This window comes from Chlorocebus sabaeus, chromosome 23 (assembly GCF_047675955.1).
Source record: "Chlorocebus sabaeus isolate Y175 chromosome 23, mChlSab1.0.hap1, whole genome shotgun sequence".
Taxonomy (NCBI): domain Eukaryota; kingdom Metazoa; phylum Chordata; class Mammalia; order Primates; family Cercopithecidae; genus Chlorocebus; species Chlorocebus sabaeus.
In genome coordinates this window covers 5,825,114-5,848,940 of record NC_132926.1, presented here as the reverse complement: position 1 = coordinate 5,848,940, position 23,827 = coordinate 5,825,114, and the positions used below count along the sequence as shown (strand labels likewise).

The following is a 23,827-nucleotide window of genomic DNA, read 5'->3' as shown; positions in this document are numbered from 1 at the left end:
ACTTTAGTTTTGAGAGATTTTACTTTTCAGTCATTTCTTCTGAAAGTTGAGAAAAAAACATATTGAATGTATTACTTGAAAATGTAACCTGATATACTGCTTAAAATGATTTATTCTGTGTCCTAAATCTGGACACAGTGTAGCTCAATCCTTTTAATAACTGCTAGTGAAAATGCCATCATCCCCATTTCATAAATGAGGAGACTGAGAAATGATGGTGTACTTATGTGCAACTGGAAGTCTTCGAGTCCCTAGAACTCTCTCAGTACATTTGCCTAATGTGACCTTGTGCTCATTTGCCTCAATTTCACATGCTTCTAGAATCTATTGGGGATGGCCTTAACTTTTTGTTTTCTTGAGTGTTTTCATTTTTAGACCTATGGTAAAGTTGAAAGAATAGTACAATGAACGCCCATATATATATATACCATTTACGTTGATTCATTAGCTGCTAAGATTTTGACACATTTGGTTTACCTATTGATCCATTTATGTACCATTTTTTCTGAAACAGTTGGTAAGTACACCATTATAATTCTATTGCTTAAGTACTTCAGCATGTTCAGCATGTATCTCTAAGCATAAGGATATTGTACTTCATACCACTATGCATTATCACACTCACAAAACTTGTTTTCTTTGTTTTTTTGTTTGTTTGTTTTGAGGTGGAGTCTAGCTCTGTCGCCCAGGCTGGAGTGTGGTGGCGCAATCTTGGCTCACTACAACCTCCACCTCCTGGGTTCAAGCAATTCTCCCACCTCAGCCTTCTGAGTAGCTGGGATTACAGGCACGCACCACCAGGCCTAGTTAATTTTTTTGTATTTTTAGTAGTCACAGGGTTTCACCATATTGGCCAGGCTGGTTTCAAACTCCTGACCTCAGCTGATCTGCCCACCTCAGCCTCCCAAAGTGCTGGAATGACAGGCATGAGCCACCACGCCCGGCCGTGAAATTTGTTCTTGATAGCATGTTATCTAATAGTGTCCCAGTAATATCCTTTTTTGGTGGTTGATTTTAGATTGAGCCAGGATACAGTCAAATATGAAGCATTGTACTTGGTGGTCATACTCTTTGGTCTCTTTCAGTCTAGCACAGTTCCCAGCTTTTACTTGTCTTTCATAGTAGATATTTTTTAAGAGTCCAGGCCAGTTATTTTGTAAATGTCCCATAACTGAGATTGTTAATTGCTTACTCATGATCACAACTATGTTAAATACTGTTGACAAGAACAAGAACATGGAACAGACCAGGCACGGTGGCTCACACCTGTAATCCCAGCACTTTGGGAGGCTGAGGCAGGCGGATCACTTGAGGTCAGGAGTATACACACACACACATACACCCCTGAGACTGGGTAGTTTGTAAAGAAAAAAAGTTTGGCTCACAGTTCTACAGGCTATACAGGAGGCATAGTGGCTTTTGCTTCTAGTGAGGCCTCAGGAAACACAATCATGGCTGAACAGGAAGCAGGCATGTCTGACGTGGCCAGAGCAGAAGGAAGAGTGAGGAGGTGCTACATACACACTTTAAACCACCAGACCTCACAATAACTCATTAGCACTAGAACAGCACCAAGGGGATGGCACTAAACCATTCATGAGAAATCACCCCCACCAGGCCCCACCTCCAACATTAGGGATTACAATTTGGGATTGTCTAGTTGTTAATTCATGATCATACTTGTGTTAAATACTACTGGCTAGAACATGGAATAGATGAAGATATCTGATTGTTTCCCCAGTATTTTCATTTTTTGACCGCTTTTTATGTGATCATAAAAAATGACACCGATCCAAACCATAGCACTTTAATGTAAAACTTAAGGACCCTAGAGAACTGAGAAAAAAGGGCCTCCTGGAAGTGGAGTCACTGCAGGCACTCACATAGCCTTCGACTTGTATCCCTGTAGCTAGTCAATAAGTCTTTGCCAAGACTCTACCTACCTACCAAAATTAGACTTCTTAAAAAATAAAAAGTAGTTCAGAGCACCCAACTGACTTTTTCCCTCTTGCAGAACACTTAAGGAGTTCCGTGATCGACCGAAAGGACTTAATAATCAAAAGGATTAAGCCCAAACCCCAGCAAGGAGATGACATCACAGTGGTGGACGTAGAGAAGCAGATTGAGGCCTTCCGCAGCCGCCTGATCCAGATGCTGGGGGAGCCTCTTGTCCCCCAACTCCAAGACAAAGTGCACTTGTTGAAGCTCCTGCTCTTCTATGCTGCGGACTTGAACCCTGACACAGAGCCCTCTCAAAAGGGCTGGAGCAGCTCCTGAGGGCCTGCCAAGCACTGAATGCCAAGAATACCTCCTGAACTCTATCTCCAACTACTTAAAAGCTCCAAAAGTAGGAAAAGTGGCTAAAATCTTACATGACCAAACCTATATTATTTAATCAGTAGGTTGTAATTTCTAACTCTAGTATAAATATCTTTTTTAAAATAATCCTATCCTAGCCTGTTCTCAAATATGGCTTAAATATACAAGGTATATATATTTTTTAATAAATTATTTATCTATACTTTTTTTGAAACAGGTTAATACTGTGTGTACCACGTTTAACATTTTCATTCAAGATGTGGAAAAATCCCTCTGCTGAACCTACTCTGTACACCAATATTATGTCATTCAAGGTACCGACGACCTGTTTCAGGAGAGACATTCATTTTTCCCTAATGAAATGCAAGCATTCTATGTTAGACCTATTATATTGCCTATTGATTTGACTTTGTAATAAATAGAGGGTAGAAACAAAAGGATCAAATGTGTTACAAAACATTTGATGTTAAAAGGAGACAATAAAAAGGCAATGGTTTTTCAAAATACCAAGTTCACTGTGACTCTGGGTAGGCAGAGTGGAATCACCATTGTTAGAAGGACAAAAAAATAGCCACATTTGAGAAAGTAGTAAGGATTTTTATTGTCAAAACAAGAAATCATAATAGAAGACACAAATAAATTAATTGTTCTCATAATTTTAGACTCCAGGGCCTCTCTATGGAAAGGCCAGCTTCTTATACAGACCAGGTACTATCCAAAACAAAAAACAGGTACTTGAGACAGTGTTCAAGACAACAACTGAACTTGTACACAGTGAGGAGAAATAAAAAGGTGGCGTCCCTATTTCCCTCCCTCAGTAAGGTTATGTGTTGCATAAAGGGATGAGGCTCATTTTGGTGAAAAATGCTTTCATAACAGAAAATTTTGAATTCATTCACCTCCCCACACAGGCGTTCCAGGCCCTCACCTGAACAAGGAAATCAAAATAAGGTAACACCATTGGCTTCACATGAACCTCAAGACTATAATCTAACTGTACCTACCATCTCCTTTTAAGTTTAATGTCCATTTACCTATACCAAATCAGTAGACTGCATTTTCTCTCTTAGGAAGTTTTTAACCAAATTAGAGCTAAATTAATCTCACTTTAAAGTGCAAGAAAGGCTCTGCTAGAGTAGTGTTTGTTCTGTGGCGTAGAAAGAGGAGCTGCCTCCCCCAGCACTGGCCTCAGCGGCCCCACAGGAAGAACTGGCTGCAGGACAGTGATCCATTAGGCCTACCAAAAAGCAGGGGGACTCAGGGTTCAGCCTAGAAAGAGGGGTCCCTGCTGAATCTGGCTTTTACCTGTACCCAGGTCCCAAACAAATCTTGGGTCCCCTAACTGATAAGGCTGGAGCACAGCACCAGCCATCAACAGGGCCAAAGTCGTCTCAGGGAGTCATTGAGCACCTCTAAGCCATGATTTGTCAGTGCTCACATGGATAGTGGTAAAGGAATCAAAAAGTCTGGGTTTTGGAACAGCACAAACATTCTTTACCGAGTAAGCAGTGATCAACGTTCTTACCTAGGGTAAATGATGAAAAAATAGGTAATGAGGTCCCCATGCACCAGTGCTGAGAATATTTAGTCTAACTTTAAAGCTGTACAAAATGACTTCTTCTACACAAGGGCCAACTTTGTACTAATGTTTCTCAAAAACCAATTACATCTCCAGCTCTAGCCTCAATTTAACGGGTTCTTTATGTATTTGACAGAGTCTCGTTCTGTCGTCCAGGCTGGAGTGTAATGGCGTGATCTCAGGTCACTACAACCTCCGCCTCCCGGGTTCAGGCAATTCTCCTGCCTCAGCCTCCCAGGTAGCTGGGACTACAGGCGCCCACCACCACGCCCAGCTAATTTTTGTATTTTTAGTAGAGACGTGGTTTCACCATGTTGGCCAGGCTGGTCTTGAACTCCTGACCTCAAGTGATCCACCTACCTTGGCCTCCCAAAGTGCTGGGATGACAGGCATGAGCCACCACACCCAGCTGATTAAGTTTTTAAATATACCTTTCCTATGTCAACACCAAGGTAAAAGGGGAGTGGGGTGCAAGAAACCTTCTTTACCAGAATCCCTGGAAAGAAAGGGCTCTAGAAGCCAGTGGGTGTGAGCACATTCAAGTCACGGGGTTTGAGGTTATGGGCCCGTGGTGGTTGTTTCTTTCCTTCCACCACTGGGATGTCCATCTTGGGCGGCTTCAAGGCTGCTGGATCTTCAGCCATTTGGTTGGTTTGAGCACGGATCAGTTCCAATGGAGAGGGCTTCTGGGCTCCTCGGTAGGCCTGGGTGGCAAAACTTCCTACAAAAGTGAACCAGAGTGCAAATAATTTCAAAACCAGTAGGCAGCTCCCGATATACAATATGGTAAGATGCCTGCCATGCCGCTCTCTTTTTTGAAGGCGCTGCCTTACCAGAGTCATACTTTTGAAGGGATCTTGGTCCAAAGAGGCTCCACTTGTCTGACAAGTTTCTGTCCTTATCCCCACTTCCAGAGTCCATGGTGCTGGGATTTGGGCCAGGTAAGGCTGTGGAAGAACCAGAAGTGAACCAGCCCCTGGAAAAAAAAGAACAAAACATACCCTAAAATACCTCTTCCTTCACCCCTAGAAATGTCTCACACCAAAAGAACAGGAACTGAACTATCCCTTCTCCCTCCGAAACCACAGGCTTAAATAACACAACCTCGCCTGCCACACGAGCTTTCCTGAAGCACACAGGAACTCGGAAGCATCACAGGAAGGGCTCACCTGGGCCTCTGCTTAGGTGAAGAATGTGGACTGGTGCTTGGGGTGGACTGGGCTGATGCAGGCTGCCTCTCTTCTTTTGTTATCTCTCCACTCTGTAGCTTTAGTTTCTGCTCAGATGGGTAAGAAGAGAGACTTTTTAAAAATGAAAGCAAATGCAAACAGCTAAGCTAGGCATAAACAATTTGGTTCACATTCTAACTTTAAGCACAAGACATCTACAGGTGGAATGATTTCGGGTGATCTAACAGGTAGTCCTTTGTTTTTGCCAAAGGACATGGAACTCCATCTCCTCAAAAAATGTGTTCATTCTACACTGTATTGTGAACATCCCTGTACTTAAAGCTTTAAACTACAACTTTTACTTTCAGAAAAGTGAAGTGACTGCCCCAGCATTCCCCCAGTCAGTACAATGGAAGAGCCAGAACGCCAGCTGCCAGCCTTCTTGGCCTTTTAAGCAGGGCTTAAGCTCTTGTCTCGCTGCTGCTCCTACCACGTACAAAGCCCTGCCATTCTCAGTCTGTCCAAGCCAAGACTCAGGCATGAGGGTCTCTTCAGCTAAATGCTTCCACTGAGGAGCCTGCTCCATTCTCTCCTTCTTCTCTCCCATAGTCAGCCACTCTGGGTTCCCTCAGCACCGTTAGCATTCCTCTAACTGACTCGCAGTCTAGCGGGGAGAGACAGGTCTAATCTCAGCTCTTCTAGAGCAAGGTTCCCATGCTGTCTCCTCCCTCCAGGCCTGCCATGCCACTGCTTAGCCCAAGCTGTGCTCCAAACAATGATCACGTTTGAATTTTCTCAAACACTCAACAGATCCATTCATGTAAGTTGACAATCTGTTACAAGATGTAAGTTAGAGCTAATATTTCAGCCATCCTCATGTTCTACTCCTATGGGCAAGACACAGAAAATGAGTCAACCAAAGTCAGTCCTACCGTTATGTAAGGTGAATTGCTCAAACAGAATTCTCACTGACCTATACTGGAAAGTTCTCAGTTAAGTGTCAAAGGCTGATGGTACCGTACCCCTCTCTGGAAGCATCGGGCTTGTTTGAAAGCTTAAACTGGCCACTAGCCCAAACCTGATTTCCTATAGCAGTTTTTAAACCTAGCCTGCGAAAGAATCATCTGGAATGCTCATTACAAAATGCAAACAGGGCCGGGCCGGTGGTTCACACATGTAATATCAGCACTTTGGGAGGCCGGGGCAGGTGGATCACATGAGGTCAGTTCAAGACCAGCGTGGCCAACATGGTGAAACCCCGTCTCTACTAAAAATCAGCCGGGCATGGTGGTGCATGCCTGTAATCCTAGCTATTTGGGAGGCTGAGGTGGGAGGATCACTTGAACCCAGGAGGTAGAGGTTGCAGTGAGCCGAGAGCGCAACACTGTACTCCAGCCCGGGTGACTACAAACAGGCCACAGTGTTTTATATCCCCACCCACAGGCCACCAGATCCAGGTTATTCCTCCTTATATATAATGTATACTATGATCCTTTCCGGCCTCTTGTGCTCTCCTCACCTTGCCCTCATCATACCCTGTTCAGAACTCTTAAAGCTTGGAACAAGCCTGGATTCTGACCCACCCTTGCCTACAGAAGCCAGTCCAAGTTTCTTAACTGTAATTGCGTCTCTTCACAATCTGCCCCTTCAGGAGCTAGATTTCCAGGCTGCTTTGGAAGGAGGAGGAAGCAGCCAACAAGAAGTAAGGCATCAGGAGACTTGGTTTGGGTACTATGACTGGCTGAATAGATGGCCTCGAACCTCAATCTCCTCATTGACAAAATATGGAGAAGAGCATCTGCCCCAAAAGGTGGTTGTGAGGATGAAATGAATGCAAGGGCTTCACAAATCAAAACGCCATCCAGTATGAAGTGGTCTCCTCTGAAAGAAAGTCATTTGAAACTATTCATTCAAATACTTGGCTGTCACTAAATTAACCCTTACTAAAATTCTTCACTTACAGAAAAGAAATAGCAAAAACATTCCAATTCCACATTGGATTTTAACTTGTTAAAATTAAATGCAGAGCATGATGTTCCTTTCCAGTTAAACTATTACCTCTGTTGAGGCTGCCCAGTTCTCCCCAAGATACTTCACATTTGCTTTATGGTTCATAAAGTACTCGTATATATATGTAAGCTGAGGCTCTCACTCGATCCTGCTAACCAGAAGTAGCAAAACAGACACCCCCACTGTATAGGTGGATAAGCAAAACTACGAGGCTAAGAGCTCGGGAGCGAGACTAACTCCACAGTCCTCAACTAACTGAGCTCGTAACTTCGAAACCACAGCCACATTTCAAGCCATGAACACTGAAGGTTTTGTTTTTTGAAAGTTCCTAAGAGCTTACGTGGAGTGCTTCGGCCACTCGAAGGTACTTGGTCTCCTCGGTGGTGAGGCCCTTGTGAGGTGTGTAGCCAGCATCTCTCAGCCCTGCCTGTCGCTCAAAATGCTGAATGCTTTCCTGGGTCTGTTCTGGGAACAGAGGAGATGACAGTCATGCCCACTGCCCTCTCCCATCACAAAACAGGGAGGACAACAGGGATATCTACTGTTCTCCCCAGAAGCGAGAGACCACACTGACCATCCAAAGAGGAGACTTTCCCCAGAGAGGTACTGTAGCACTAATTCTGAACCGCACACAAAGGCTGTCTAGCCAGAAAGAAGCCTTCCCTCACACCAAGCTGAAGAGGTTATTCCTAAAGGGACAACTGAAGAACCTTGAGCTCAATACTCCCACCCTCCTCCTCTTAGTTGTACACGGTGACATTTTCTTTGTATTTAGAAATGCAACATGGGGCTGGACGTGGTAGCTCACGCCTGTAATCCCAGAACTTTGGGAGGTCGAGGCAGGAGGATCACCTAAGGTCAGGAACTCGAGACCAGCCTGGCCAACATGGAGAAACCCTGTCTCTACTAAAAATACAAAATTAGCTGGGCATGATGGCGCATGCCTGTAATCCCAGCTACTTGGGAGGCTGAGGCAGAAGAATTGCTGAAACCCAAGAGGCAGAGGTTGCGGTGAGCCGAGACCACGCCATTGCACTATAGCCTGGGCGACAAGAGCAAAACTCCGTCTCAAAAAACAAAAAATACAAAAGTTAGCCAGGCATGGTGGCGGGTGGGTGCCTGCAATCCCAGCTACTTGGGAAGCTGAGACATGAGAATCGCTTGAACTTGGGAGGTGGAGGTTGCAATGAGCCAAGATCGTGCCACTGCACTCCAGCCTGGGCAACAGACTCTGTCTCAAGAGAAAAGACAGAAAGAAATGCAGCATGAGGAAGGCGGCTGATAGCCCGACACAGTAAAAATTCTCCAAATATAAAACTTTCTAAGAGATTCACCACTCACGTCACCTACACAAAAAATTTTGCCAAAGAGAAACTGGCCACATTCAGGCTAGATGGCACCAAGGTACCATCCAGATTCAAACCAGATAGCCTGCCTTGAGCTAGCCAAAGTCTACTGATTCCATGTTTCTCCTGTGTGAAATGGCCCATCCCAGTGCCTGGAACAGCAGACATAACTCCACTCAACATTCCTTCAGTCTGACTTGATTATGTCATAATCAATAAGTTAGTTCTGCTGTGGAATGAATAATGGCTGACTTTCTGCTTAATCTGTACATAAACCACATAATACACTCTTACATACAGGAATATGGCAGCTGTGAACCAGAAGACTAGATACCAGATGCCTTTTATGACTTCGTCATTCCTCTTCTAAGGAGGTATTTCCATCAGAAATAGAAGAAAAGAAAAAAACCTAAATGCATAAAGATGTTCTTCAGACTTACCAGGTAGTCACTTGAAAATCTAAAAACAAGGGATTTAACGCATGACAATATACCAATACCAGGAATTTTTTTTTAATAGAGACAGGATCCCACTATGTTGCTCAGGCTGATTCTCAAACTCCTGGTCTCAAGCATTTCTCCTGCCTCAGCCTCCCAAAGTGCTGGGATTACAACCATGAGCCACCGCACCCAACTAATACCAGAATTAAATGCAGCTTTCCTGCCCCGCTACCCTCCCCCACAATGGAGTCTTGCTCTGTCGCCCAGAGCTGGAGTGCAATGGCGCTATCTCAGCTCACTGCAACCTCACCTCCCAGGTTCAAGCAATTCTCCTGCCTCACCCTCCCGAGTAGCCGGGATTACAGGCGCACACCACCACGCCCGGCTAGTTTTTGTATTTTTAGTAGAGATGGGGTTTCACCATGTTGGCCAGGCTGGTCTCATACTCCTGACTTCGTGATCCGCCCGCTTCTGCCTCCCAAAGTGCTGGAATTACAGGTGTGAGCCACCACGCCCAGCCTTAAATGCAGCTTTTTAAAACTTAAGACTAGCTGGGCGCGGTGGCTCAAGCCTGTAATCCTAGCACTTTGGGAGGCTGAGACAGGCGGATCACGAGGTCAGGAGATCGAGACCATCCTGGCTAACACAGTGAAACCCCATCTCTACTAAAAAATATACAAAAAACTAGCCGGGCGAGGTGGCGGGCTCCTGTAGTCCCAGCTACTCGGGAGGCTGAGGCAGGAGAATGGCGTAAACCCGGGAGACGGAGCTTGCAGTGAGCTGAGATCCAGCCACTGCACTCTAGCCTGGGTAACAGAGCGAGACTCCGCCTCAAAAAAAAAAAAAAAAAAAAAAAAAAAAAACTTAAGACTATAGCAACATCAAAAGTTCATGGCAGTATTAATTGAAAAAAACCAGAATGGTATATTTACTATACCTGGAGTTATATAAAAATATGCATGTGGCCGGGCGCGGTGGCTTAAGCCTGTAATCCCAGCACTTTGGGAGGCCGAGACGGGCGGATCAAGAGGTCAGGAGATTGAGACCATCCTGGCTAACACGGTGAAACCCTGTCTCTACTAAAAATACAAAAAAATAGCCGGGCGAGGTGGCGGGCACCTGTAGTCCCAGCTACTCCGGAGGCTGAGGCAGGAGAATGACGCGAACCCGGGAGGCGGAGCTTGCAGTGAGCTGAGATCCGGCCACTGCACTCCAGTCCAGGCTACAGAGCAAGACTCCATCTCAAAAAAAAAAAAAAAAAAAAAAAAAATATGCATGTATGTGGAAATGAGTAAGCCAAATAAATATGAGTGACATTCACATACTGGAGTGTCATAATGTTCTGTACTGTTAGTAAACTATATATATATATTTTGAGACAGAGTCTCGCTCGTTGCCCAGGCTGGAGTACAGCGGCATGATATCAGCTCACTGCAACCTCTGCCTCCCAGGTTCAAGCAATTATCTTGCCTCAGCCTCCCGAGTAGCTAGGATTATAGATACACGCTACCACAACCAACAATTTTTGTATTTTTAGTAAAGTTGGGGTTTCATCATGTTGGCCAGGCTGGTCTTGAACTCCTTACCTCAAGTGATCCACCCACCTCTGCCTCCCAAAGTGCTGGGATTACAGACCTGAGCCACCACCCCCGGTGGGTAAATTATTTTCATTAAAGAAGTTACATTGTGCTAGCCGGGCGCGGTGGCTCACGCCTGTAATCCCAGCACTTTGGGAGGCCAAGGCAGGTGGATCACGAGGTCAGGAGATGGAAATCATCCCGGCTAACACAGTGAAACCCCATCTCTACTAAAAATACAAAAAAATTAGCCGGGCGTGGTGGCAGGTGCCTGTAGTCCCAGCTACTCAGGAGGCTGAGGCAGGAGAATGGTGTGAACCCAGGAAGCAGAGCTTGCAGTGAGCCAAGATCACACCACTGCACTCCAGCCTGGGTGACAGAGCAAGACTCCGTCTCAAAAAAAAAAAAAAAAAGTTGTCTCAACTCTTCCCCACCCCTATGGCACCCTACTCTGATGGTGAAGAGTGCTTACTTTTGCTAAAAAAAACAATGAATAAGTTTTGTAACACTGCTAGAACACATTCTCAAGCTTGTAATATAAAAGTAGTGTTGTTGATTCAACAGATGTGAATAAGAGAAAATCAAAGTATATAGGCCAGGTGCGGTGGCTCACACCTGTAATCCCAGCACTTTGGGAGGCCTAGGCGGGTGGATCACAAGGTCAGGAGTTCAAGACCTGCCCAACAGAGTGAAACCCCATCTCCACTAAAAATACAGAAATTAGCCAGGCATGGTGGCACGTGCCTGTAGTCCCAGCTACTCGGGAGGCTGAGGCGGGAGAATTGCTTGAACCCAGGAGGCGAAGGTTGTAGTGAGCTGAGACCACACCATTGCACTCCAGCCTAGGTGAGAGTGAGACTCTGTCTCAAAAAAAAAAAAGAAACCAAAGTAAGAGTTAAGAGTTTGGACTTTGGGTTCTTGGTGAATTCACTAGGAAATGCCCAGAACAAATTGATGCCCTCCTGGAGAAGACAAACAAGGGCTTATGCCTTCAAAAATGAGCCAACCAAGGAGAACCTCTATGTACCTTACCCTGGTAGGGGCACAACTGCTGACAAGCAGAGCCATGTATCTAATTGTTAACTTCCCACAGCAACCTATACAGCCCTCCAGAATGAAGTTTAGTTAGCTTGTTATAAGGTTAAGAAAAAAATCCAAGTTCTCATATCAGGGTTCATTAGGATGACCAATCATACATTCTTAAGACTAAAGACACTTGGACCTGGTCCTCTTCCTGGTAGACCAACTTTGAGCTGTTTAATTACAAAAAAAAAAAAAAAAAAAAAAACTGGGGCAAGTGGGAAATGCCTGGATGTTTGGCCTTCTCCAGCAGAGCTTGAAACAGTGACAGCAGCAGCTGCCAGCCACTGAGCACTGGGCCGTCTGATCCTCACCTCAGCCTGCCAGTGACATTCCCCATTTTAGGGCGGGGCGGGTCTCCGCAGTGAAGAGCCTGCCCAAGGCCACAGTGACAGATCTGGGAAAATGAGATTGTATCAACAAAGCAGCAGGAATGCACCTAAATCAGACTAAGATGCTTAACATTTGGCAAATCTTCCACCTAATAAATGGAGCTTCAATACTGACATGATTCAGCCAACCTAACAAACTGACATTTGTTGGGACAAGGTAAGGCGGGCATGTTGTAGAATCATCTCCAGTCCGCTTATAGGAAGCCTCGGCTCTTCCCCGCCCCTATGGCACTCTGCTCTGAGGGTGAAGAGTGCTTACTTGTGATCAGAGAATTCATGATGACATGGGTAGCTTTAGCCTTCACCACTGGGACCTTGTCCACACTGTCAATGGCCGATGACAGGGTCACGGCAGAGGAGGGTGGACTGGCCTCTCCTTCCTCCACCTGTTTAAGAGAGGCACAGTACAGAAGCACTTAGGAGGGCAGGGGAGACACACACCTAAACTTATCCTTTGGGGAGGAAGTTACTGAAATCACATTAATCTGGTAAGTGAGAAAATCGTTGAAGGGAAGAGTTGGTCATCTCCACCCAGCTAGATAGGTATTATCCAAAGTGACAACAAAAACAGACATTCTGTGAATAGTTTACGTTTATAAAGGTGGGAAAGCCAGAATTTGAAAATCTGAGTCTACTACCTTCCTAGACTATGACCTTCCAGTATACTATAGTACTATGCCCTAAGAATGCAGAAGAAATGCTTATTATGAAGCACTGGCCACATCCCAGCACTGTGCTAGATCTTAATTGATGAGAGCACTAGGTAAGTGGTTCTCACCCTGTGCCAGGCATTAAAACAGACTGCCGGGCTCCACCTCAGTTTGATTCAGTAGGTCCCGGGTGGTCTGGGGTGGAGTTCAAGAATTTGTTTCTAATAAATTCCCAGGTGATACTGCTGCTGCTGGTCCCAAGACCACACCTTGAGGACCACTGTTCCCAAGGTTCAAGTAATGGTCTTTTGAAACAAACAAAAAAATCTACTTAGCTCCTCATTTTCAACATGCAAGAGCTGGGAGCCTCCACCTTCTGCAATTGAAACACCTGATACCTTCCTCAGGCCTAGCAGGGAGGAGAGAACAAGACTCACTCTTTATTCTGTGCTTGTCTGGAAGAACTGAGAAGAAGAAAAGATGGTTGAAAAAAAGGGGGGGGGGACAGATAAAAAGTACTGAAAAATGTTGTATCCTTACTACAAAACGGAATTTATAGCTTTAAGCTGTGACCTTGAGTAAAACTTGAGCCTGTGTTTCCTTACTGGGAAGATGGTTGATTCCTAACATGGGGAGAGTTAGGGCAAATGAAAGATCACATGTGATGAGTCAGGCGGAGCTCTCCTTTGGCGCAGCTGTTCCAAGTTGTCAGCTGTTCCGGCTGAGGCCCCGCAGAAACCTGGAAGCCCGCTCATCCCTCCCTTGCCTTGTGGAGCCATCAGCAGGGTGTGTGGCCTGGGAAGCACCACCAGAAGCCCTGCTCACCTCCTGCTCTGGACCCTCAAGCCCACTGCTCTGATGTCACAGGCAAGCTGCAGCGGGCCTTTTCTCCTTGCACTTTTGCTACCTGTTACGTGGCATACTCTCTCAACAGCTGACTGGCTCATGTTTCAGTAGATAATTGATATAGGGAATATCCCCCCAGAGCTGTAGCGGGTACTTTCTTAGAAAGGAGCTTTCTGGGCCGGGCGCGGTGGCTCAAGCCTGTAATCCCAGCACTTTGGGAGGCCGAGACGGGCGGATCATGAGGTCAGGAGATCGAGACCATCCTGGCTGACACAGTGAAACCCCGTCTCTACTAAAAAATACAAAAAACTAGCCGGGCGTGTTGGCGGGTGCCTGTAGTTCCAGCTACTCGGGAGGCTGAGGCAGGAGAATGGCGTGAACCTGGGAGGCGGAGCTTGCAGTGAGCCGAGATCTGGCCACTGCACTCCAGCCTGGGCGGCAGAGCGAGACTCCGTCTCAAAAAAAAAAAAAAAAAAAAGGGAAAGGAGCTTTCTGCCCTGAGAGTGTACTGGAGGTGGGGGGAAAAAACACGCCTTAGAAAGAATCAAATATGGCTCTGCAAAGAGAAAGTTAAGCAGGGAGCCCGCGTTCATAGTACCAGCTACACAGCTAATACAGAATGTGCCAAGCCTTTACATCCCTTTACTCAATCCCCACAGCACCTCAACATAAGGTATTCCCAGCTCTCAGAGGGAGACACTGGGGCTCAGGGTAAGTTGTGTGCCCAAAGTCTTGCTAGGACAGACCACCTGGGACTCACACCCAACTCTATTTCAGGGGACCCTTACTGTGTACTGCCTGTCAGGCCCTGAGCTATCATATGGCTCAAAGTTCAGAGAAACTGTAACTACAGGTTAGACAGCCTTATGCGAACTTGGTGGACTTACGTTACTCAGGCAACAGTCTAGCCTTTCTGTATTCTTGGTGGCTGGAGAGTCAGAGGGGAGAGGGTCCCTGAGGTCGGGAAACAGAGGCTCCAATAATACAAACCTATGAAACTAGACTGCATGAAAGACTGTGAGGTGTGTTCGGAGTGGCCTTAGGAAGGAGGCAGTTCTTACAGAGGACGGCCATGGGCAAAGGCAGCTGAGGCTGGAAGAACAGCATGAGGAGAGGTACAGCATGTGTTCAAGAAAGGGCCAATTTTTTTCCCCAATCACAAAATGAGCATTTTTTGGGAATCATGCCAGGCCCTCGGCTGGATTCTGCAGGTAACAGTACAAACCTAGACACGGCCCCTGTCCTCAGGAAGCTAATGGAGGGTAAGAAAGCAATGCAGGAATGACGATGGGAACCATGGTACCATGGGGAGCTCAGAGGGAGAGGTGATGGCCTTATCAGGAGGACGGAGATGTCAGGCAAACTGTCACAGAAGAGACTTTTGAGCTAAGACTTAAAGGGCAAATGGAGTGGGAGAAGGGGTGAGAGGACAGGATGCGGATGGTAAACATGCTAAACAATCAGGGCAGTGTGAGCCAAACACTGACAGGCAGAAAATACGCTGGTAAGTGCCAGAATTGTAGGTAACTTGCGTGGGTCAAGCACTGGGTAGGGGAGCTGGGGAGATGCAGGCAAGACTTAGATCACATGGAAGGTGGATCATGCTAGGCTTGGATTTAGCTCTGTGGGGAATGTGGAAGAGTCTCAGGAGCAGACAAGTCCATTCTAGTTTTGAATTAAAAAGAAAAAAACAGAGGGGGATATAAAAACCATCTATTGGGTACACTGTACACTGTTCGGGTGACGGGCACACAAAAAGCCCAGACTTCACCACTATACAATTCATCCATGGGAACAAAACCTCGGGTCACCCTAAAGCTACTGAATTTTTTTTTTTTAACAAAATAAATAAAATCTTAAAGAAGAAAAGACAACTGTAACTGAGGCACAGAAAACACATACAGGGAGTGGTTGCTGCCCAACTCCGTGGGCACAGGGAGCCGCTGAAGGCTGCTGGAGCAGAGGAAGGACAAACGGGTTGCGTATGCCAGAGGCGGCCAGCAGGGTCAGATACCTTGGCGAGGTGCTGATACTTGCGCTCTGGAATCACTGGCTTCCAAGGGACGCTGCCCATGTCCGATGGAGGAGGAGTCATGGGCGCAGGGTCCTCGAGGGTATCATCATAGCTGAGTGCCCGGCGGTATATCCCGATGGGCAGGGACATCTTGCCTAGAGGCCCACTAGCCTCAAGAGCTAAGAACAGAGACACCTGTCAAGACAGGTTCAGCAACTGGACATACTAGTAGCTTTGAATTAATCTGCAGGAAGGAAAGCTCTGAAATACTCTTGTTCTTGGACAGAGCAAAATAGCTTGTTCTGGAGTAGCTAATCCCGTTCAGGAAAGGCAGTGGCACCAACCCCTTCCTCTATGCCTGACACTTTGGGTGGTCCACTTAACCCACTCAGCCATCCTAATCCTTTTTTTTTATTTGTTTAGAGACACAGTCTATGTTGCCCAGGCTGGAGTGCAGCGGCACCATCACAGCTCACTGCAGGCTCAACCTCCTGGCTCAAGTGCCTCAGCCCAGTGAGTAGTTGGGATTATAGGCATATGCCACCACGTCCAGCTAATTTTCATGGATTAGGAAACCTGAAGTTCCATTTAAATGTACTTGACCACAACTTCCAAGTACAGTTTGGAATCAAAACCCAAACCTATCTGATTTCAAGCCTGTGTCCTTTATGCCACAGAAGCCACCCCCCTACTGCAATACTAAAGCTCTCAGTTCATGCAAGACTGAGGATGTGAAATGACTGAGGATACGAACTTCTCATTCCCATTTCATAGATGAGGAAACTAAGGCCTAGGGGTAAAGGGATCTTCCCAAGTTCATTCAGAAAATGGCTGCCTGGGGCTCAGCCAAGGTCTGTGGATCCTCTACCTTCCTTTCCTCACCAAAGAAAACAGCACTGCAAGAAATGTTGTCTGGCATCACCTGTAGTTGCAAATGTTCTGTATGATTTATTCCAACAGTAGAGTCACTTTCCATCACAGAAATGATTGACAACCACTCTCGCAAACCACCACCGCTGATCCCGCCATTCCTGTCCACTGGAACTGACGCCCAGCATGTCCGGTTGTGATGCGGGCGCACTCGGCTGTGCCAGACCAGGGAGCCAAGTTCACTGTGTTTCATTTGCTAACCCTTGCGTATCAGAACTCATGTCCAGACCCTACCTGAGAGGCGACATTTTCCTGTCGCTAAAATCATATAATCACATTCTCTAAGACATCAACCTGCCTGGCAGTAAGTCCAAAACCACAAAAGATTTCATTTAAACGGCAAGGGGACCAAGCAGCTCTCACTATTATTCCTATTGCTATTAGTAATAATTAACAAAACCATAGAAATAAAAAGAGAATTAGAGGTTGCCAGGAAGTGGGTGGGGGGCAGTGAGGATGCGACTGCTAATGGTATGAGGTTTTCCTCTGGAGGTTATGAAAACGTACTGCAATGTGGCCGGGTGCGGTGGCTCACGCCTGGAATCCCAGCACTTTGGGAGGCTGATGTGGGTGGATCACCTGAGGTCAGGCGTTCCAGCCTGGCCAACACGGCAAAACCCCATCTCTACTCAAAATACAAAAATTAGCCAGGCGTGGTGGTACGTGTCTGTAGTCCCAGCTACTTGGGAAGCTGAGGCAGGACAATTGCTTGAACCCGGGAGGCAGAGGTTGCAGAGAGCCAAGATCGTGCCACTGCACTCCAACCTAGGCAACAGAGTGAGATTCCATCTCAAAAAGAAAGAAAATGTACTGCAACTAGATAGTAGTTTTGTTTGCACAAACCTGTGAATATACTAAAAATCACAACATTGTTCACTTTCGGTGGGTGAATTTTATGGTATGTGCATTACATCTCAAACACACACAAACGAATAACAATTACTAAGTCTTCCTACTTGCTAGACAATTACATCCCTCATCTTATCTAATCCTCATTAAGCAGACACTCTTCCCATTTTCCAATTTCCCATTTTCACAATCAACTTGCCCAATATCACCTAGCTTGAAAGCGTGCGCCGGGAACTGGAACACAGACCCGAGCCAGTGCGCACACTCTGCGTGCGGCACACTACAAAGCATTCACCGAATGGACACAGCCCTACGGCTCGCGATGGCTACATGGAGTTTACGGTAATCACAGCAACAATGAAAGACAAACTAAAACAGAGCTGATGATGTTAAAACTAGAGATGGATCTATATTGGGGAATGCAGGAGACTTCTGTTAATCCACCTAGTTGGGAAGCAATTTCAAAAACATCTTAAAGATTCCCACTGAACAGCCATCCTAAAACCAATCAAGTCAGCTAACATTTACTAGAAAATATGTTCGTATACAGACAGACCAATGATTTTTACTCCCATTTTTACATATTTTGTTTAATCTTCACAATCCTGAGAGATAGGAACTATCATCTTTCTTCGTCATCATACTTTACTGAGAATCAGAAATTAAGCGATTCAGATTTAATTAAAAACCACTTTCCTTTCTCATGAAACAATTCAAGTAGTCATCAATGGTGTCAGTAACCCAGAAATTGACTCATTAAGGGTTGCTGTGAGCATTTTCATGATTAAGTTAAATCTGCCATTTAAGCAGGCTGGTGCCTTTTTACCAAGACTTCCATCCCACCTCCCCACACCCCCAAAAAGGTGAGTTTAATCACTTTGGTACATACGACAAGAACTGCACAACTTATTCTGAATTCTTATTTGATAACTAGGAAAGTAACAAACTTGTCATAATACCCTTAACTGAAGTGACTATTCTCTTTAAGTTAAAGTTTCATACTATGGCTGAGCAACTAATAAAATATTTAAATGATGCCAGTCTAAGGCTGGGCACGGTGGCTCACACCTGTAATCCCAGCACTTTGGAAGGCCAAGGCGGAAGGATCACCTGAGGTCAGGAGTTTGAGACCAGCCTGGCCAACATGGAGAAACCATGTCTCTATTAAAAATACAAAAAATTAGCCAGGCGCAGTGGCAGGCACCTGTGATCCCAGCTACTCAAGGCTGAGGCAGGAGAATCACTTGAGCCTGGGAGGCGGAGGTCGCCGTAAGCTGAGATCATGCCGCTGCATTCCAGCCTGGGCAGAGTGAGACTCCATCTCAAAAGTAAAATAAAACTGGCTGGGTGTGGTGGCTCACACCTGTAATCCCAACACTTTGGGAGGCCGAGGCGGGCGGATCACAAGGTTAGGAGATCAAGACTAGCCTGGCCAATATGGTGAAACCCTGTCTTTACTAAAAATACAAAAATTAGCTGGGCGTGGTGGTGTGGGCCTGTAATCCCAGTTATTGGGGAGGCTGAGGCAGGAGAATGGCTTGAACCCAGGAGGTGGAGGTTGCAGTGAGCTGAGATTGTGCCACTGCACTCCAGCCTGGGCAACAGAGCAAGACTCCATCTCAAAAAAATAAAATAAAATAAGCCAATCTATTAAGTCTAAATACTCGCCTGGTGGCAGAGATTAACCATTAACATATAGTTCAGATAAAATGGTTTCTATCTAGCTTAAAACATTAATAAGGGCAAAACATGATTTTACCAAAAAGAATTAAGTTTACCAGGCACTTCTGGTTGTCTTGAAGCCATTGAAAGACTGGGATCCAGGTGCTTTTTCTATATAGAATTCCGAGCTGAGTCCCTGCCACCTAATAAAATAACAAAGGGCATTTTCTTATGGTGAACACCAAAGAGCAGCACCAATGCTGTTCTTCTGACAGGCACACAGAATTTTATGGCTTGTTTACAAGGTTGAAACACACACACACAAGAGCCAGTGGGTGACAAACATGCCAATGAAAAAAGAAGGATAAAGTCAAAGGTCTCACCACACCTGTGGCTGATCTTAACACCTGTGAGATGACAGAGCTAAGACGCCATACATGGTGAAGTCACCTTACCACAGTGAAATGATGTGACGACTAAGCTGACAGACAGATGTTAATGAGGAACATGGTCCAGCTGCTGCAAATTAGCAAAGATTCCCAGGAAGAGTCCATCCAGAGGTTCTAATAACAACAAATAGCCAGCATTGGAACAGCCCGTCAGAGTCTGGCAAACACTTGTTTATTCCCCACAACAACCCTGCAAGGGCTATTACACTCATTTCATTATCTTAACTCACAGCAAGTGGCCAGATACTACAGTAGGGAAATTCGCTCTTTACTGCTAACACCATAAACTATTTATAGCGTTTATCTTGTCTTTTAATCCTTGCAGCAAGATGGCAAAGCAGATATTATTTATCCCAGTTTTTTTTTTTTTAAACGTAGTCTGGCTCTGTCGCCCAGGCTGGATTGCAGTGGAGCGATCTCGGCTCACTGAAAGCTCCGCCTCCCGGGTTCACGCCATTCTCCTGCCTCAGCCTCTCAAGTAGCTGGGACTACAGGCGCCCGCCACCTCGCCCGGCTAATTTTTTGTATTTTTAGTAGAGACAGAGTTTCACCGCATTAGCCAGGATGGTCTTGATCTCCTGACCTCGTGATCCGCCCACATTGGCCTCCCAAAGTGCTGGGATTACAGGCGTGAGCCACCGCGCCCGGCCCCCCCCCCCCCTTTTTTTTAAGCTATCTCTTACAGAAAAGATATCCCAAATTTAAAGAGAAGGAAACTGGACGGGTGCGATGGCTCACGCCTGTAATTCCAGCATTTTGGGAGACTCAGGTGGGCAGATCACTTAAGGTCAGGAGTTCGAGACTAGCCTGGCCAACATGGTGAAACCCTGTCTCTATTGAAAATACAAAAATTAGCTGGGCATGGTGGCGGGCGCCTGTAATCCCAGCTACTCGGGAGACTGAGGCAGGAGAATAGCTTGAACCCGGGAGGCGGAGGTTGCCGTGGGCCGAGATCCAGCCACTGCACTCCAGCCTGGTTGAAGGAGTGAGACTCAGTACCAAAAATAAAAATTAAAAAAATTTAAATTTTTTTTAAATAATAATAAAGACAAGGAAACTAAAAATCAGAGAAGTTAAGTAAATTTGTCCACGGTCATAGGTAAGTGGTCCGTGTGCAAGGTAGGTAGTTTCATGCTGTTTACAGGGGAGTTAAAGCGAGGGCCTGAGAAAGTTCCTCTGTTTTTCAGCTTGCTACACCGTCCCTCTATCCCGATAGGGCTGAGAGAGAGCAAACCAGTTATTGATAGTTCGTCACTAACGAGCGTCGCAAAGGCCGAGTTCAGCCATCCTCCCAGTCCAGGGAGCATTCCCGCCCCAGACACAACCCCTTCCCCTTTCCCGGTGCCCCCACCCCCCAGCTCACCGTCCCTCTGCCTCTCCTTCACAATATACAAGCCGGTGCCGCCACGATATGAAAGGCCGGCTGCTTCACCCACCCCTCCATGCTAAGATTAGGGCCGGGACCCTAGCCGAAGGCAGGGTCTAGGGAGAAGAGGCTGAGGACAAGTCGTGGGGGCTCTGGCTGGGCTGGTCCCACGAAGCGGAGGGGAAGCCCGTACGGGAGCTGCAGGGCATCCCCGGAGAGGAGCCCCATCACGGAGACCCCAGAAAGGGGAGCCAGGGAGACAAGAGGCGACCCAGCCGAGCTCGGAGCCGGGATGAAAGGTTAAGGGGTGAGGGGAGAGGCTTGGAGGGGCCCCCAGATCGGGCCTCGCCGGAAGCGCCCCTCCTGATCGGCAGAGAACGCAGCCCCAAGGGAGGGCCCAGGCCCGCCATCTGTTCACCTGTTATCCTGCTGCCGCGGGACTGCCTGCGGCCCAGAGTCCGGCACTAAAAAGGTTCTGAGGGTCCACGTCTCCCGAGAGGCTGTGGCGTAGTCTGGACCCAAGCCATGGTGAGAGCGGCAGCTATTCCCAAGTTCCCCAGGACCCACCAGGCAGCACTACCTACCCGGCGGGCAGGCAGCCCTGCTGATAAAGCCTCCGGAGACCGCGGGATCTCGCGCGAGACTTGGCCCAGAGGGCACAGGGCATACTGGGAGTTGTAGTCCACGATCGCGAGTCCCCACCCTTCGCTGCCCAGCTGGTTGTGGAGCCGCAACTCCCAGTGTGGAATCCGCCAGCCCCAAGAGGAGACGCCACACTTCACCAGCACTTCCTCAGCGCGTGTGCTGTGCCTGGGTCCGTGACAAGCTAAGGGAAGCCGCTGGTGGCATAGTAAAATGACACCCACAAGCCCAAGCCCTCAAGGCTCATAAAGGGCTGCCAAGTGCAAGTACTTGTCATCCTGTTTTTCCCACTTCACGGAGGTGAAGCTGAGACTGGGAGAGATGAGAAGTCACTTCGGTTAATAAGCGGTGCCGTGAGCACGGACTGTCTCCCAAAACAGCGGGGTTAGGCAGGGTTCATACTAGCAGCTGAACCAAAAAGGAGAACCGAACTCACCTGCCTCCTCTAGGGAAGGCGATCCTAACATGATTTCCCTTTTACATTAAGGAAAGTGAGGCTTAGAGGCGCCAGCTGAGGTGTCAGTCACATCCTGAAGGAAGACTTATCTTATCCCAGAAGGGTTCACAAAGAAGACGAAGCAACGAAGTTAAGGCAGAAGCTGCAAAAATCCATCCCCGTTTCTACCCCAGTCCAAAGCTTGCCGTCAAAACTCATCTCAGGAGGCCTGTGATTGGTGGTGTGGCGTGAATGCCACATTTAGATTTCAGCATTTGAGGCTTCCAGCCATACTGGCAGAACTGAGAGGCCTTGCTCATGCAACTTTAAACTTAAGCACTGTTTCCAGACCAGGGTGCTTGAGTGCACTAAGAATTAAAGTCTTTGATGAATTATATAATTAGCTTATGAACAGCACAATTACATTGCAGTATAGTTGTGTGTGTGTGTGTGTGTGTGTTTTAAAGGTGTTCCTTTATTAGTTTGGAGCTTTTAAAATATGCCATATTTTTTAACCTCTGTAGAAGCAAAGCTGGCACCTTGCTCTTTATCCACCACAGGAAGGGATGTATATCACCTCTCAGTCAGAAAAGGAAGAAATAACACCCTTATATACATCATAAGGTGGGATCATCTCATTTATTTCTTAGCCACAAATACATGAAAACTTAAGACTTTCCTGGAAGTTACTATTTGATTAAAACAATTTTATCTGGCTGGGCACGGAGATTCACACCTGTAATCCCAACACTTTCAGAGGCTGAGGTGTTGGAGACCAGCCTGGCCAACATGGCAAAACCCCGTCTCTATTAAAAATACAAAAATTGGCCGGGCGCGGTGGCTCAAGCCTGTAATCCCAGCACTTTGGGAGGCCGAGACGGGCGGATCACGAGGTCAGGAGATCGAGACCATCCTGGCTAACACGGTGAAAACCCGTCTCTACTAAAAAATACAAAAAAACTAGCCGGGCGAGGTGGCGGGCGCCTGTAGTCCCAGCTACTCGGGAGGCTGAGGCAGGAGAATGGCGTGGACCCGGGAGGTGGAGCTTGCAGTGAGCTGAGATCCGGCCACTGCACTCCAGCCTGGGCGACAGAGCGAGACTCCGTCTAAAAAAAAAAAAAAAAAAAAAAAAATCAGCAGGGCGTGGTGATGGGCATCTGTAATCCCAGTTACTCTGAAGGCTGAGGCAGGAGGATCGTTTGAACCTGGGAGACGGAGGCTGCAGTGACCTGAGATCACGCTACTGCACTCCAGCCTGTGCTACAGAACGAGACTCCCTCCCAAAAAAAAAAAAAAAAAAAAAAAAAAAAAACCAACTTTATCCCTAATAATTGTGGTACCAGTGTCTGAACTGCCACGGTCTTGGTGCAGGCACCTATGTGAGAGCACCTATTTCTTTTCCACAAATAATAGACTGTAAACTGTTTTTTTTTTTTGAGACAGGGTCTCACTTTGTTGTCCAGGCTGGAATGCAGTGGCGCAATCTCGGCTCACAGTAACCTCTGCCTCCCAGTTTCAAGCGATTCTCCTGCCTCAGCCTCCCGAGTAGCTGGGACTACAGGCGCCACCATGCCCGGCTAATTTTTTGGATTTTCAGTAGAGATGGGGTTTCACCGTGTTAGCCAGGATGGTCTCGATCTCCTGACCTCGTGATCCGACTGCCTCGGCCTCCCAAAGTGCTGGGATTACAGGCGTGAGCCACCACACTGGCCAAACTTTTAATCTTAGCAATTTTGTGGGTTTTTCCCCTCTTAGTGGGTGTATTTTTGAGGAGAAGCTAAATTTTTTTTTTTTTTTTTTGAGATGGAGTCTCGGTCTGTCACCCAGACTGGAGTACAGTGGCGCAATCTCAGCTCACTGCAGCCTCCGCCTCCCAGGTTTAAGCGATTTTCCTGCCTTAGCCTCCTGAGTAGCTCGGATTACAGGCAGGTGTCACCATGCCTGGCTAATTTTTGTAGAGACGGGGTTTCACCATGTTAGCCAGGCTATTCTTGAACTCCTGACCTCAGGTGATCTTTCCGCCTCAGCCTCCCAAAGTACTGGGATTACAGGCGTGAGCCACCACGCCCGG

General features: G+C 46.9%; 2 protein-coding genes across 6 annotated transcripts in view; one reads left to right on the top strand and one right to left on the bottom strand.

The window, feature by feature from the left end:
- The window catches only part of SIMC1 (SUMO interacting motifs containing 1), a 92,205-nt gene extending 89,380 nt beyond the window's left edge, over window positions 1–2,825 (top strand). For both annotated transcript variants that reach the window (XM_008015359.3, XM_008015361.3), the window contains one exon: window positions 2,015–2,825. In XM_008015359.3, coding sequence (XP_008013550.2) covers window positions 2,015–2,277 — 263 coding nt within the window. In that variant the 3' untranslated portion in view covers window positions 2,278–2,825. The remainder of the gene's footprint in view (window positions 1–2,014) is intronic.
- A 70-nt stretch (window positions 2,826–2,895) lies between these two features.
- Window positions 2,896–21,297, bottom strand: KIAA1191 (KIAA1191 ortholog). 4 transcript variants are annotated; one of them, XM_037992770.2, is made up of 9 exons: window positions 21,097–21,297; window positions 19,319–19,426; window positions 18,961–19,066; window positions 15,423–15,601; window positions 12,172–12,298; window positions 7,418–7,542; window positions 5,068–5,174; window positions 4,732–4,874; window positions 2,896–4,619 (listed from the first exon to the last, which is right to left on the bottom strand). In XM_037992770.2, exons 4-9 carry the CDS (start codon window positions 15,570–15,572, stop codon window positions 4,411–4,413), a joined length of 861 nt encoding a protein of 286 aa, XP_037848698.1. In that variant the 5' UTR covers window positions 15,573–15,601; window positions 18,961–19,066; window positions 19,319–19,426; window positions 21,097–21,297; the 3' UTR covers window positions 2,896–4,410. The 4 variants fall into 4 exon arrangements, with proteins under 4 accessions (XP_037848698.1, XP_008013553.2, XP_008013555.2 ...); XM_008015362.3 differs by having other exon boundaries at window positions 18,980–19,066; XM_008015364.3 differs by lacking the exon at window positions 18,961–19,066.
- Window positions 21,298–23,827: the final 2,530 nt, after the last annotated feature.